Below are 14,420 nucleotides of genomic sequence, written 5' to 3'. Positions count from 1 at the left end.
TCAAGGGGGGTGGGGTGGGGTGGGGGCTGCACCAGCGACGCGGACCTTGGTCCCCAGCGCGGAGGTGCCGGAAGGCCACGTGTGGAGAGGGGAAAGCACAGTGCCACAGGCCACAGGCGCTTCAACTCCACGTTTCCTGGTTTGGTTTTGTGGGCTTTGTGCTGCGGCCCCAGCCCCCTGGGTGGGGGGGGGCCCTCTGCCTGCTGTGGGGGGTGGGGTGGCATCCCCTCGCGCGTGAGGGTTTGTATCTTCAGTGATGGATTCAGGTGAGACGCGGGGAACCTGTCACAGTCGCCAGCTGAGCGTGTCCACATGGAAACCAGCCCAGGGCACCGGACGGCCTGGGGGACGCAGCACAGAGCCCCGCGCCACGCGGGGTGGTGTGGGGAGAGCGAGGCTCGAGGGCAGCTCTGCCCTGGGCCTGCCGGGCTGCGGAGAGTTCTGCGCAGGTTCGCCACGCCGACAGGGAGAGCACTCGTGGCGTTTTTAAGGTCTCGAACTTAGAATGTCGAGGCACTGGTTATGACACGGGTCGCTGCACCCAAGTTTAGTCCTGACCCAGTTCCCGGCTTCGGGCGGCAGTGACTGCTTCCCGGAGCCCGGGGACACCGGTGGGGGCAGAGCCACCCTGGCCGCCTGGAGGGACAGGCCCTCCTGCCTTCCGTGCAAGCGGCAGCTTCTCACGAGTTCCCCATGTCTCGCAGGAGGACGCTGGCCACTGGTCACGAACGAGAACCACCTCAAGTCCAAGCTCCCGTGGCAGAGGCTGTGCGTGGTGCCCGTGGTGCCTGGGAGCAGCCACGCATCCCTCAGAGTGCAGGGGCCCCAGCGTCTCTGCAGCCGCCCAGTCCCTCACCAAGCACGCTTGCCGGCAGCCCGGGGGGAAACATGCAGCGGGAGCAGCTGCCACCGCACCACGCGACGCCGGGACGAAAGCCACCAGTCGGCCACGCTGGGCGGTTCTGCATTGTTTATTAAATATTCATGTTTACATAGGCATTTACAGACTCAACTTGTTTTGGAACTCTTTCTGTACATCTTTGAACTGCTGTTTGGCAGAGAGCTGCTCCTGGAAAAGGAGCTCTGTGCACAACACTAGGCAGCAGGTACAAACCCCTCCCCCACTCTCCACCCGTCGGTGAGAGAAGTCACGTGACGGAGAAACCGGAACCAGCTCCGTCCCAGGAGTGGCGTGGCCGGCGGGGGCGCTCCGGGGCGGGTCACGCGGCACCTCTGCAGGGACTGCAAGTTAATGCTTCACAGCCACCGGAGCACGCCGGCCCCGACGGAGAAAAAATCGGCTCCGCTGTTCGGACCGGGTGACCCGGAGACCCTCCGCAATCAGTGTCTCCACGGCGTGGCACCCACGACCCCCCGGGAGAGGACGCCAGTCGGCCCGTGGCCCGCCTCCACCCCACGCGCCGCGTGAAGGGTCCCCTTAAAAAAAAATGAACTTCACAAGTGAGAGCCTGGTCTCTAGTGTAGCTCTTACCCAGAGAGGCAGTTTGAACGACCAGTTCAGAAGCATAACAGTTATCTCTGAAACTAAAGTTGTTTTTCTTAAAAACAAATGCTCACTGGACACAGGAGACCCGGGGCGCCGTCACGGTGAGACAGAGGCGGGCCCGCCACCGGCCGCGAGCAGCGGCATTGCGGTTCCCTCCGGAACCCCGTGACCCGGCGTCAACGGGCCGGCTTCGCAGACGCCCGCCCGAGGACATGCCCCGGTCACAGATTCGTCGTGAGCGCGTCGTCCGTATTGCACAGTTTCATAGAAAACATAAATACTGGCTATTCTAGTTTTAAATACAAAATACATGTCATCTAGTTTCCAATCTATCATGTGGTTCAAGTGCAAATCAGGTGCTTTCTCCAGTCCTCCCAAAAAAGGCATCTTGAACACCTCCGGCACAAACAGCATTCCGTCCGCGCCAGCGGTTCTAGTTACCGTCCGCGCATCCAGACCTCTGGGTAGCGATCCTGCGCACAGAGTATAAAACCGAGTATTTACACGTGTGCGGGGCGGAGTCGCCGGCCACGCCCGCCCACGGAGCGGTGAGTCGAGAGGTCGCCGCGGCCCTCCGGCCGCGCTCAGCTCACGCGGGCTGCTGCGGGTTGACGTTCATGTGCGGGGGGTGCCCCAGGAGGCCGATCCTCTGCTTCTGCTTCCTCTGCTCTGTCATCTGGAAAGTCAGAAAGTTTCATCATTAGCCCCAGACACTTCCTGTGCGTCAGCGCACACGCCGACCCACGGAGTCACCTCTGTGGTTACGGTTTGCGCCGAAACCCACTTTCTTACCGGGTGCGTGCTGTGCCCCCACCTCTCACACGCGGCCTCAGGCGGCACCCCTGCCCGGCGGGGTGGGGAGTCTGGGGCCGCGCCAGGCACCGCAGCATTCGGAGGGGTCGTCCGCTCTTGTTTCATAAAGAAACAAGCGCACGGGAACCTTGACGGCCGCCCGGAGTCACTTCTGAACGGCATCACGATGCACTGGAAGCTTCCGGGGCTTTCTGCTGGAGTGACAGCAGGCGACTGGACCAGCGCGTGTGCGCAGCCCCGGGTCGGGGAGGGGGGGGGTCCCCGGTCCGAGGGCCCCCGGAAGTCGCTCCGAGAGAAGGCGCGCCCTGAGCACGCCTACAACGGTGAGGGGAGTCTACACAGGTCACCGAGCCTCCAGACTGGGCGTCGTGGGTGGGCCCTGCTCGGGCCCCACAGACACTGAGGGTCGCTGAAGGTCAGGCAAGGACACTTCCAAAACGCGCGTCCGGGGCCCACACAACTCTCTGCACGGACGTTTTCCTCGATCCCACGGGCCCGGGCCCTGGATCGGGTGCTGGGCGTGGAGTCGACGGAGACTGAGCAGCAGTGCGAAGTGCACACGGGACCAAGCCGTCCACTGGCTGCCCGGGGGCCGCCCCCCATGTCCGGCTTCCTGACGCCGGAGCAGTGAACTCGGACCGACCCCTCTCCCACAGCCTGATGTCCCGTGACTCCTCGACGCCTGCCGCCCCCTCTGCACTGTCAGGGGGGGCGGGTGAGGAGGGGGTGGCACCGGTTTCTCAGGACAGCGTCTGTTTGTCCGTCCGTCACACAGCCGATGCTAAACCTCAGTTTCTGCCTGGGCGAGCGTCTGGTACAGACTACCCCGAGAAAACGTGGGCGGAGAGGAACTCACCCAGGTTCAGCTTTAAAGCGGGCATTTTCCCCCTAAAACATGGCATTTTGATTTGAAAGGACAATTGCTGGGTTTACACGCCCCAGAGAAGCCGCCTGCTGCCACTTCGAGGTTCCCCAGGGAGCCGTGTCTCCCAGGGGAAGCGCTGGTCCGGGCTCTCGCCAGAGCGCGCCAGGACACAGCAGCCAGCCTCCCCGAGTGCCGGGGCGGGGGCCCCGTCTTTGGTCAACGGAGGGCCCCCCGGGCAGACACGCCACAGGTTCGGCGGAGGGAGAGCCCCACGTGACACACGCCGTCAGACCATGCGTGCGCCGCGCTCTGCTGAGCCTCCACCAGCGCCGTGTCTCTCACGGACCGAAGGCGAGACAGCCGGCAGCGGGGGGGTTCCCACTCACCGCGCTGCTCCGCTCCGCTGGCTTGTCGGGGCGGCCTGCGCGGTGCCAGCCGCAGCCCACACCTCGCCGCCCAGCACTCGGCTGCGACTGCACCACCTCGCCCCGCTGGCCCCTCGCGCGGCAGGTGACCGGGTGGGGGGGTCCCCACAAACTCAGTGGAACCACCTCAGGTGCCCTGACAGACTTTGGGGTCGGGCGGGCTTTGCCCAGTGGAAGGCACTGCTCTCGGGGCTTCCGTGTGACCCCGCCGAGGTTTTCAGCCGCCGCCGGCTCTCACGGCGCTCTCCCGGGTCACGCCGACTCGCACTCTCGACGACCTGTGCGCCACCCCCACGCTCGCTCCTGGTGCTGGGGCTTCCTCACGTCTCTGTGGGCGGTGCAGGCGCTCCCTCCGCTCAGGGGCTCTGGAGCCGTGCCCCTTCCTGCAGGGCGCGGCGGCCCGCCTTCCCACCCCCCACCCCGGACAGCCCGTCTGCCCCGTGACGCGCTGGCCACACTGGCTGTGACTGATCTGCTCCCTTACCGTCTCCCACCCCACGCTGTCAGCTCCGTGGGTGGGTGGGTGGGTGGGGGGAGAACAGGGTCCCCCCTCTGCGGCCCCCACCTGCACTGCCCTGACTGGGCGGCCAGCATGTCACCAACAGTGGTTCAGGGACCGCCCTGGGCAGAGCAGGACACAGCCACTGCTCCCAGAGCAGGCCGGGCATCGTGCCCGAGCTCGCCCCCACCGCTCTCCTGGGGCGCCCTGCCTGCCCGGGGCCCCTGCTCGTGCGATGGGGGATGGTGCCCCTCGGCACCCCAGGGCCCGCGGGGGACCCACTGCCTGCTGCTCTGGCTGCAGGAGACCCCACCCGCCCCGGGTCTGAGAGCTTTCCCGCCGCCTCTTGGAGCTGGCGACCAGCGTCCCCCTTGCTTGACTGCAGGACCCCGAAGACAGGTGCTCCCGGACCCCCCGCTGTGGCTCCAGCCTGAGCGAGAGGCCGACGTCGGGTGAGGCTGGCGGCTCCGTTTTCTGTTCTGGGCGGTTACCCTTGCCTGCCTTCCCCTCCTCCTCGCCTTCCACGGTCAGAGTTAGTGAGATCGTCCCCCGGCGTGAAAGGCGCTGAAGGCTGTGGCGTGCTAACACGGCCTGAGTTCTCGAGCTCTCCTTGCGCGCACACGGGGGTCCGTGCCGCGGCTCCCCTACCCGGAGCGCGCGGGGCGGGGTGGCGGTTCGGGTGCAGCGTCTCTCCGGAGCGAGACCTCAGGACGAGAGGCCTCGCCGTCAGGCGGCGCTCCCAGGGGCAGGCTCGGCAGCGGCAGCAGCGAGGGCGACACGGCTAGCCAGGGTCTCACGGACACCCAGGCAGGAGCTGCTTCTCGCCAGGCTGGCGCGGTAAGGAAACCGCCGGCAGAGCCAGCGCAGAGTCAACCAGAGACGTGCGCACCGCGGCCACCCCTGCTGGGACGCGCTGGACTCCGGGCCGGACCTGATGGGACCACCCAGCGACGAAGTGGCTGTGTTCTCCGGCCCTCACCCGTGGGTGGCGTCCTGTCACCGCTGCCTGCCGACTCTTTCCGCGCCTCTCCGGGACTGGCCCGCCTCCGGCCCGTCCACCCCTGGGGGTCTCCTGGGGAACCGGAGCGTCCCTCCCCACAGCAGGCCCCCGTCACGGGCGCGGCTGAACACGGAGCGCCGTGCGCTGCCTGTGACCGCCGTCCGTCCAGTGGACGCGGTCGCCTCCGGAGCTTCTGTGTCAGCTGACCCTCAGATGAGCGCCTTGAAGGATCGGCGCAGAACCGGAAGGAAATGCTGACCGACTCCCTCGGAAGGGGCACGTGTCCCCGACACGCGCAGCGGCGCCGGGTGTCCCGTCCCTCCGGGCCCGTCAAAGCCCCTCCGAAACGTGCTGCTGGTGTCCGCACGCGTCTCGCTGGCCTCGGGCGCCTGGCCCCGGGCGGGAACGGTCCCGGCTCCACCGCGTCCGCGGGGGAGGGGTCTCTGAAGGGCAGTCCCAGCCGCCGACGTGGTGGCGAGAGTGTGTGCGTGTGGGGGGCGGGGGCGCACCAGGCGGCTCCGACTGCGCTGGGTTTGATGTCGCTCCGTGAGCCCCCGTCCACGTGTCCAATTTTATACGTTTTGTTTAAAGCCCCAACTTTGGCGTGAAAGAAACCTTCCCGCCTGGATTTCAGAAGCGCAGGCTCTGTGCTTTGCTCAGCTGCGGAAACGGCGGCAGGGTTCCTCCCGAACGTTTAAGCGCACGATGGGAGTTCTGAAACTTGAAGGCTCTTTCAGAAAAAATGACTAAGAATTTAAACAGTCAGCCACAAAAGGCAAACAGGGTACGATTCTTTCAGCCACAAAAACAAACCAAGTGAAAACAAACACACACACACACACACACACACACACACAATCGAGCTGAAGTAGGAGGCCCCTGGGCCTGGCACCTGCGCCTCCGTGTACTCTGCGCCCCCACCTGTACAATGAGGGGCTCAGGTAAGAGGCACCTGCGGCCCTGGGCCCCTCCTGCACCCGAGGCTTTCTGCTACCTCCTGAGCTCAACTCAGCCCCGTCCTGGCTCACCGGCTGGCACAGTGCGCATCAAGCGGCTTCAGAGTTACCCGCAGTGAGTGGTTCGAGACGCGAGGCCTCGGCGTGGAGAGGACAGACCGGGCCTTCGGGGGGCGCTGCCTGGTGTCGCCACCAGACACCTGTTCCTGGCCAGTGCCCAGGGCGGGGAAAGGAGGACCCAGGGTTTGGTGCAGACCGCCCCTCCCCCACGGCCAGGGGCACGTGTTGACCTCCAGGACAGGCTGCAGGTGGGCACCCGCCTGCAGACCCCGAGCTCCGTGACAGCTGGGACAAGCCCGCCATCCTTTTTGGCCCGGGCAGCGAGCCTGGACCGTGCAACCACTCCGTGAGGACTGGGCCGACGAACGGACCACGGCTACAGCTCACCCCGGAGTCTGGGCCAAAACGTCCTGGGCAAGAGTGGTCGGATCTGGGGCCGGGAGGCAACACTGGAAACGGCTTTACTCGGCCCGGGGGGGCGGCAAGAGGGGCTCACGTGTGAGTCCTCTGCAGCGGCCACTGCGGGGCCCGTGGGCCCACCCCCCGCATCAGAGCCCTGTCCTTGGCGGCACCGAGTGGGGAGCCACGGGCGCACGGCCTGCCTTTGTCCTCTGCTGCTCGGTCTCTTTTCCCTCCAGGGGACAGACACGCCGGCACCCTACCGTGAGCACGCCCGATTCTCTTCCTTGTCACCTTAAGGGGGCGTGCGCGTGGGGTGTGCGCGGTGTGAGCGCAGGGGTGTGGCGGGCACACACTGTGAGCGGGGGGCACGCGGGGGTGTGGCGGGCACACGGTGTGAGTGGTGTGCACGCGGGGGTGTGGCGGGCACACACTGTGAGCGGGGGGCACGCGGGGGTGTGGCGGGCACACGGTGTGAGCGGGGGGCACGCGGGGGTGTGGCGGGGCGCCCCGCCCTCACCTGCTCCTTCAGCTCCGACAGCTGCCCGGACAGGCCGGCGACCAGCCTCATGGCCGACTCCAGCTTCTCCTGCAGGCTCCGCAGCTCGTTCTGCTCTCCCTCCGAGTCGCTGCTGACCAGGGACATGGCCCTCATCCGGGGGAACCAGTCGAGGTTTCTCTCCTGCAACCGCGCGGGAGGGCAAGGGTCACTCCTGGGAGTCGGGCCAGGCGGGCGGTCCGAGCCGTCGCAGGTGCTCTGCCCGGCGCGGCCCAGTGGGCGGTGGTTCCGCGAGAACCACCTGGCAACCGGCTCCTTCATGGAACGTAACTGAGCTCTCCCAGGCCCCAGAAGTCGCCGCACAGTTAAACGCAGGGGAAGCGGCTCATTTTAAAGGGCATCTCTGACCTGCCAATCTGAACACTGGCCCTGCAGATCCGATCTTTGCAAGAGGCAGGGCTGACGAGTTCGGGGTTTTCAAACTGTGGTGAAACACACGGGACAGGATTCCCCGTTTTCGCCACTTTCAGGCGCACAGCTCAGGGGCGGCAGTGCAGTCACACTGTGCATGGCCATCACCGCCACCCACCGGGGGGAGCGTCCTCTTCCCCCCAGGGACACTTGCTGCCACTGAGCACGGCCTCCCCCGGCCGCCGCCTCCCACCTGCGCCTCTGACCCCAACCGCTGGCGCCGCCGCCTCCCGCCTGCGCGTCTTTCAGAGCGCTGCCCTTGGAGGAGCATTTGCATACGTTCTGGACGTGAGAGGGGTGTCAAGGTCCCGAATGTTCCAGAACTCCCGCTCCTGGGTGTGTGTGTGTGTGTGTGTGTGTGTGTGTGAGAGGGAGGGAGGGAGAGAGATGGCGGGGTGTGGAGAGGCCGAACATGGGGCCTGGCCTCTCCGGGTGCACCCCCCCCCCGCCCTCCCCTCCCTGCCTGCTTCCTCCCTGAAGAGCTGGCGGGGGCAACCAGTGGGTGCAAGAAAGGCCCAGGCAGCCCCTCCCCCTCCTGGTCGGGAGGCCTTCGGCTTGCACCCGCAGGCGGGCGGGCTGTGGGCACCCGGAATGCCTCCCGGCTGTGTCCCCACCTCTGTCCACAGCGGCCTCTCCCCAGCTCAGTTCCATTCCTGGAGACAGGAGGTCTTTCACAGTCCTTTGTGTTTACAGCAAAGGACAAGCACCATCAGCTTTCTTGGAAGAGAATACGTAAAAAATACAGCGTGTTCCACGGACGCCTCAGGCACACCCCGCGCTTGGGGCTGTGCGCAGCGGCCACCCCCTCCCAGGCCGTGCCTGCCCTTCCGCCTGGGAGAGCGGACTGCGGGCAGGACCGGGCCCACCACGCTGTCTGGCGGGGCGGAGGGGAGGGCCGACGTGAGCAGTGAGGCCAGGGGCGGCCTGGCTGGGCGGCCTGGCTGGGCCCCTTCCTGGAGGCACGCACGCACGCACGCACGCACGCACCGGAGGGACGGTCAGCACCGGCCACACCGGGGGCAAGACCGCACCATCCACACAGGGCGGGGCGCAGCCCCGGGAGGAAACCCGCTGGGCAGCAGCAGCTGCGGGCGGTGGGGGGCGCTCGGGAGGGGATTCCAGAGACTGGGCTGGAGGGCGCGGCGCAGGACGGGACAGCTGTGGCCCGAGTGGACCACAGGGACATGGGGTGGGGCCGCAGAGGGGGAGAGAGAAGGGAGGGATCTGTGGAGAGGGGACCCTCCTAGGACTCGCCCGAGGCCAGCTGTCACCAGCCCGCAAATGACGCCAGCTGCCCACGAAGGAGACAGAAGCCACCTGAAACCGGCTGTCGGAGCTCGTGCGTGTCCCTGTGCTCAGCGGACCGCCCGCAGGACGGGAAACGCAGGCCCACCAGGGGCGCAGCGTGCACGGGTGGGGTCTTTGGGAGGAGCACTCGGGGTGCTGGCCCGTTGCCCGAGGGCTGGCCCAGAGTGCGCAGTGCAGGGCGGTTCCCTCCCCTCCCCTCCACAGTGAGGGGCCCAGGCCACCGCCTGCTCCAGCAGCACACGGGCTCTGGACTCCCAGGCCGGGACCTCAGAGAGGCCTCTGAACAAATGCGGAGGGCACGGACCCGTCCCCCGTCGACAGGGCACTGAGGGTCCCTGGGCCCGGCTCCGGGCCGAGGGTCGCGGGCAGAGCAGGCCCAGGTCCCCGCCCCCGGGTACTGGTGTACTGACTGGCAGGTCTCAGGACCCAGCCCCTCGCTCGCCCCGCGGCCCTGGCTCCAAGCGGGGGCTCACCAGTCCGCGGGCCGGGGGAGGCCACAGGCCTGAGGGGCTGCTACGGGCCCGCGTGCACCTTGCCTGGGTGGCTCAGGAGACTCGGGCTGCCCCTGCCTGTGTCCATCTGGGCCTCACGCAGACCCCCAGCCTGTCTCAGGCCCGACGACCCAGGCAGGAGTCCTGCCGGCGGGGGGTGGGGAGGGGAACACAGCTGCCGTTGAAGATCCCCTTCCCAGTCCACAGCCAATGGGAGACCGGGTGTCTGTGTTCGACTAAAAGATGCCCTGACCTCGCGTCACCTCTTACGGATAAAACACCAGCATCTACACAAATGTCACCCTCGCTGCTGCAGCTATTTTGGGCCGCATGCCCAACCCTCCGGGCAGACCGCCCCTCCCCTCCTCCAGCGCCGGGGCAGCAGCAGCAGCAGCAGCAGGCTCCCTGGTCTGGGGGCCGCCCCAGGGGCCCCTCTCCTGGCCTTCCTCCACCCGGAACACAGGACAGCGGAGAGCTGGGCGGGGGCGCCCACTCACCCAAACCAGCCCAGCTGCGGGGCCCTGTCCGTGTGGGCCCCGAGCGGGGCAGCCCCCACCTGAGGCGGCCCTGGGGGTTGCCAGCATTTCGGCCCGTCCCCCGGGCCGCGCAGTCAGGTCTCACATCCCGAGGAACACCTGGTGGCCGGACTCCGCGCGCAGCCCTGGCCCGGCTGCCCCGTGTCTCCACGCGGCCCCGCCTGGAGTCTGAGGCTCGGGGTGGCCACGGGCACACCACCCCGGAGCCGAGCGCAGGGGCAGGCAGAGGCCCCCGCACCCACCGTTGGCTCAGACTCACAGCCGCCGGGTGCGTGTCTCTTCAAGGTCAAAACCGCCTGTGTCTCGGCCCCCACCGCCCTTCTGAGCAAGTCATGTTTGAGGGAGACACTCTGTTTACACATGAACTCAGCTGGGCGGGCGGGGGGGGGGCGGCTTCTGGGGTCACCGAGCATCTGGGGGCTGTATCTGCCGCCCGCCCCGGCCGCTGGCACCTCGCATGCCGATGGCATTAGGCACCGTCTGCCCCACTGCTGCCCCCCAGCCGTCCCGGCACGGCCGGCTTCCTCGTCAGAGCATGGCGCCTGCAGCCACAGCCGGAAGCGGCTGACCACAGCCTTCGGTTCTGGTTGGTTCTTTTCTAGGTAGAGCTGGAAAAGTCCCTGCAGAGAAGCCTCAGACACGGGGGCGGGACTGACCTCTCCGAACGCCCTTGATTGGAAAGAGGGAGGGAGGAAGGGAGGGTGTGAGTGTGTGTGTGTGTGTGTGTGTGTGTGTGTGTGTGTGAGAGACTGACAGAGCAGGAGGAAGAGAGGAAGTTGGACTTCGTGATGCAAATGCTAATCATTCTGAGAAGCGTTTTTCTTCCCAGGTCCCAGTGCAGGGGCAGTTCTGAGAAAGAGGACGGAGGTGACCTGTCCCCAACTCAGACGGGCCTCAGGTGCAGCGTTCTGCTGACCGTGTAAACACCACACGCCCTTGCCGAGTCCTGCGGGTCCCCCCGAGACCAGGGTTTCTGTGGTGACGGGGGGGGGGGGGGGGGGGGGCGGGCAGGGCAGGGCAGGGCAGACGGGACCGGGAAGACTGGGGCCTACTGCTTCTCTGCCCCCAGAGCAGAGTTCCCCCGGAAGGTTCCACAAGTGAACACTGTCCTTCCACCTCAAATGGCAACTGAGTTTCTCCTCTCACCAACCAAGAGGACACAGTGGATTTTTCTGGAATGCTTGGGGACGCTCGGGTGACAGGAGCGTTGAGAGGGCGGGGCTGGGAGGAGGCCTGGAGACAGACTCTCGGCCTGCCCATGGGTCCAGACGCCCAGAAAACGCACGGGACGGGGTGGGGGAAGGAACCCTCGACGTTTAAGGCCGGGGCGAGGACACACACTGCCCACCACTCGCCCCTGCTGTGCGTTAGGGTGGCTGTTTCCACGGGGTGGGGGGGAGTAACCTTCCGAGCCCCCCCTTAGGACACTGGAGCGAAGGGCGGAACCCAGCCCGGCGCCTGCTGCTCTGGGCCGAGGGGCGGCGGCGGCGGCGACGACAGCGGTGGGTTGCTCACCAGCTGGGGGCTGCGCCTCGGCACTCCCTGCGTCTGTCACAGGAAGCCCAGCAGCAGAGGTGGTCCCGGCCCAGCGATCGGGGGCCTGGGGGGCTGGGAGCGGAGGGGTCCCAGGGCGGCGGGGCTGTTCCGTCAGCGGCTGCAATGCTGATCGTTACAACCCGGAAGGGAAACCCTGGCCTTCAGTCGGTAACACTGTCACTACGCTTCCTCGTCAATGGTAACAAGTACAGGCGGTGACACTGACACAGAAAGTTTGTAAGACGGGAAGGGGGTGGGCGGGGGACGTGGGAACTCCGTATTTTCTGTTTACTTTGTAAAGCTAAAACTGCTGTGTAAGAGTCTGGCAACTATAAAAAAAACCGGACCCCACACCCAGAATTAACTGGCCAGCCCCCAAGTGGGGGCTCGTTTCTTCCATCCCAACAGTTCGGTGACCCGCCACGCCCACAGCCGCCTGTGACATTGGCGGGAGGGACGAGGGCCCGAGCCTGGCACCCAGCGAGCCTGCAGGACAGGCACGCGGGGACGAGACGGTGACTGGCCTGAGCTGCTGTCCCCTCTGGGGTCAGACGGCTGAGAGGAGGTCCCTGGACTGCCAGCACCACGCCAGAGCTGGCCTGGGGGCAGCCTGCCGCCGGGTGCCATCCCAGACTGGCCCGCCTGCGGCACGGCTGCTCCTGAGCCGAGGCAGCAGGGCGCCCGCCCCGGGAGCTCAGGAGGCCGCACGCAGACGGTCCAGGTTATGTAACCTGCAGCTGTGCTGGCGGCCACGCACCCTCCCCGGGCCTGGCGACCTGTGGCCCAGTGCCCGCAGGGAGGGCCACGCCCAGTTCTGATGAAACCCCTGGGGGAGCGGGCGGCAGGGCCGCTGCTGAAGTCCCTGTGGGCCCGGGGCGGTGGGGGGGCGGGCACCAAGAGAAGGCGGTACTCACAGCCCCACAGCTGGGTCCTGGGCGTCTGGAGCTGCAGGGGGAGGCCAGAGAGGTCACTCACGGAGGGGAGGAAAGTGGGGCTGCCGGCCCGAGCGGGCAAGGGTGGGGCCAGCCCCCGGAGATCCCTGATAAAGGCCAGCCGGGCCGACCTGCCCTTTGCTCAGCTGGCTCAGGGCCACGGTTGGGCAACCGCCCTGCACTGTCACTTGGGCAGGGCACCCACCAGAGGTCCCCAAAGGTTGTTTATGGCATTCCGGTCATCGTCACTGGTTTTGACCCATGCTTTTCTTGATGCCATGAGTGTTAAACTTTGAGCTCTTATGACCTTTATGTAACAACGGTTTTTTCGTTTGCTCGTTCAAGCTGCTTACGCAGTTTTCCGAAGATCTTTCCTGGTGGTTAGGGGAGCAGCCTCGGCGTTTGCTGTTGAACATACATGAACACACGTGCGCACACACCTGCCTCCCACCGAGCGCTCCGCACACAGTGTCCCGCCAGACAGCGTCCGTCCCCCGTGGGCTTGCCTGTTGGCAGACGCCCCCTGGCCGGCCAGCCCTGCCCGGGCACACCCGGGAGGCAGGACGCCGCCATCTTCTGCGTCCCCGTCCCTGCAACTTCAGCAGGAGCTGCGGGGCAGGGCCCCACCTCCGGGCAGACATGACACGGGGCGGAAGAGAGGCCCCGGCCTGACCCCTTGTCCAGACTCCTCCATCCCTCCCCGACCCCCACGCGACCGGCCGCCCTGCACTCTGACCCTGGGGGGGGGTCCCGGCCCGTTCCTGCAGGTCTTCCTCCGACACCTGCACGCCCGCCCGACGCGGGGAAGGGGCTCTGTGGGCCGGGCGGCCCAGGGCGGCGTGAGAGGCCCCCCCGCCCCGGCTCCCCACGACCCAGGGGGAGCGCTGAGGTGCCGGCAGGAGAACCCGGGGGCCCTGTCCGGCCGTGTGACCTCTGGTGCCGACGACCCCACCTGAGACGGGAGCTTCCCCGTCGCGCTCAGCAGAGGCACGCGAGCGGGCTCCGCTGGGAAGAGCCGCGTCTGCCAGAGCCCCGGCCGCGGGCACCCCGAGGCCGACTCCGCCGGGGACCAGCGGGTGTGAGCCCCGCCTCTGCTGGCCGTGCTGACCGCTGCCTGCCGGCACGATCACGGCTCACGGGCTCGGGGCCTCCACTCAGGGCCGCGGGTGCCCTGCGCCCTGCCTCAGGGTCGGTTCCCCTGGGCGGACCGTGGCTGGGGTCCGAGCCCGGTGACCGTGCCCAGCCGCCCCCCCCCCCCCCATGCAGGTCTGACGGGGCCAACTCAGAGGGGAGGGCTGGAGCTGGAGGCGGGGGCGGGCGGGGGCCGAGGGCACAGCAGCCGCGACCACAGGAGGCCGCCTGTGCCGCAGACGGCTGACCTCACGCCCTCCAGACCAGAGGGCCCAGTGTCCTGGGGGCCTGGGCGGGCGACTCGGGCTTGGCAGCCGCTCTGTGCAGCTGCTGCTGCTGACACAGACCCTAGTTCAGGCGCACAGGGCGGGGCGGGGCGGGGCGGGCGCACAGGGCGGGGCGGGAGCAGGCCTGGCTGGCTGGGAGGCGAGTCCAGGGATTCTGACAGGCTGTTGCCAGCCAACCACCCCCCTCCCCCACCCACGCTCCCTCGTGCCCCGGATCCTGAACTCTGCCCCGGCGCCGGCCCGCTTCTGAGGCATGCTGGGTGCTGCGTCTGAGGGTGGCCCCGGCCGTGCCCGCATCCAGAGCGGAGAGCCCCAGGGACACCGTGACCAGGGCTGTGACCTCCCAGGGTGGGCAGGAAAGCCGAGGGAGGCCCACTCCTCTTCCCCGGGAACTCAGTGGGGTGTTCCCACGGGAGCCGCAGAACAGAGCCGGCCCGCCCGCCCGGGAGCAGAGGGTCTCCAGGTCCCCGCCCCACAGACAGGCGACGAGCAGCGGGGAGGGGACGGGCAGCTACGTGGCCGTCCTGCGGACCTCACCTGCCCCACCCCGCCCTCCGAGGTCCTCGCTGCCAGGGCCTTCCAGCTTCTCCTGTCCTGGCCCGAGACCCCCTGGCGGCTGTGCCAGGGCGTGCGGCCACGTCACCTCTGTCACCTCCCCCCCCACCCCCACGCGTCCAGGGCCTCACTGCTCTCGGCTGCGACCCC

The 14,420-nt window shown here is 67.5% G+C and overlaps 1 protein-coding gene across 8 annotated transcripts in view; it reads right to left on the bottom strand.

The window, feature by feature from the left end:
• Positions 1-953: 953 nt before the first annotated feature.
• ITPR1 (inositol 1,4,5-trisphosphate receptor type 1) overlaps positions 954-14,420 on the bottom strand; it is a 195,667-nt gene continuing 182,200 nt past the window's right edge. For all 8 annotated transcript variants that reach the window (XM_045856743.1, XM_045856740.1, XM_045856741.1 and 5 more), the window contains 2 exons: positions 7,045-7,206; positions 954-2,183 (listed from right to left, as the gene is read on the bottom strand). In XM_045856743.1, the coding sequence (XP_045712699.1) occupies positions 2,097-2,183; positions 7,045-7,206 (249 nt within the window). In that variant the 3' untranslated portion in view covers positions 954-2,096. The remainder of the gene's footprint in view (positions 2,184-7,044; positions 7,207-14,420) is intronic.

The sequence above is a fragment of the Phyllostomus hastatus genome, unplaced genomic scaffold, assembly GCF_019186645.2.
Source record: "Phyllostomus hastatus isolate PE091 unplaced genomic scaffold, TTU_PhHast_1.1 phas_scaffold_129, whole genome shotgun sequence".
NCBI lineage: Eukaryota > Metazoa > Chordata > Mammalia > Chiroptera > Phyllostomidae > Phyllostomus > Phyllostomus hastatus.
This window is presented reverse-complemented; position numbering and strand designations above follow the sequence as displayed.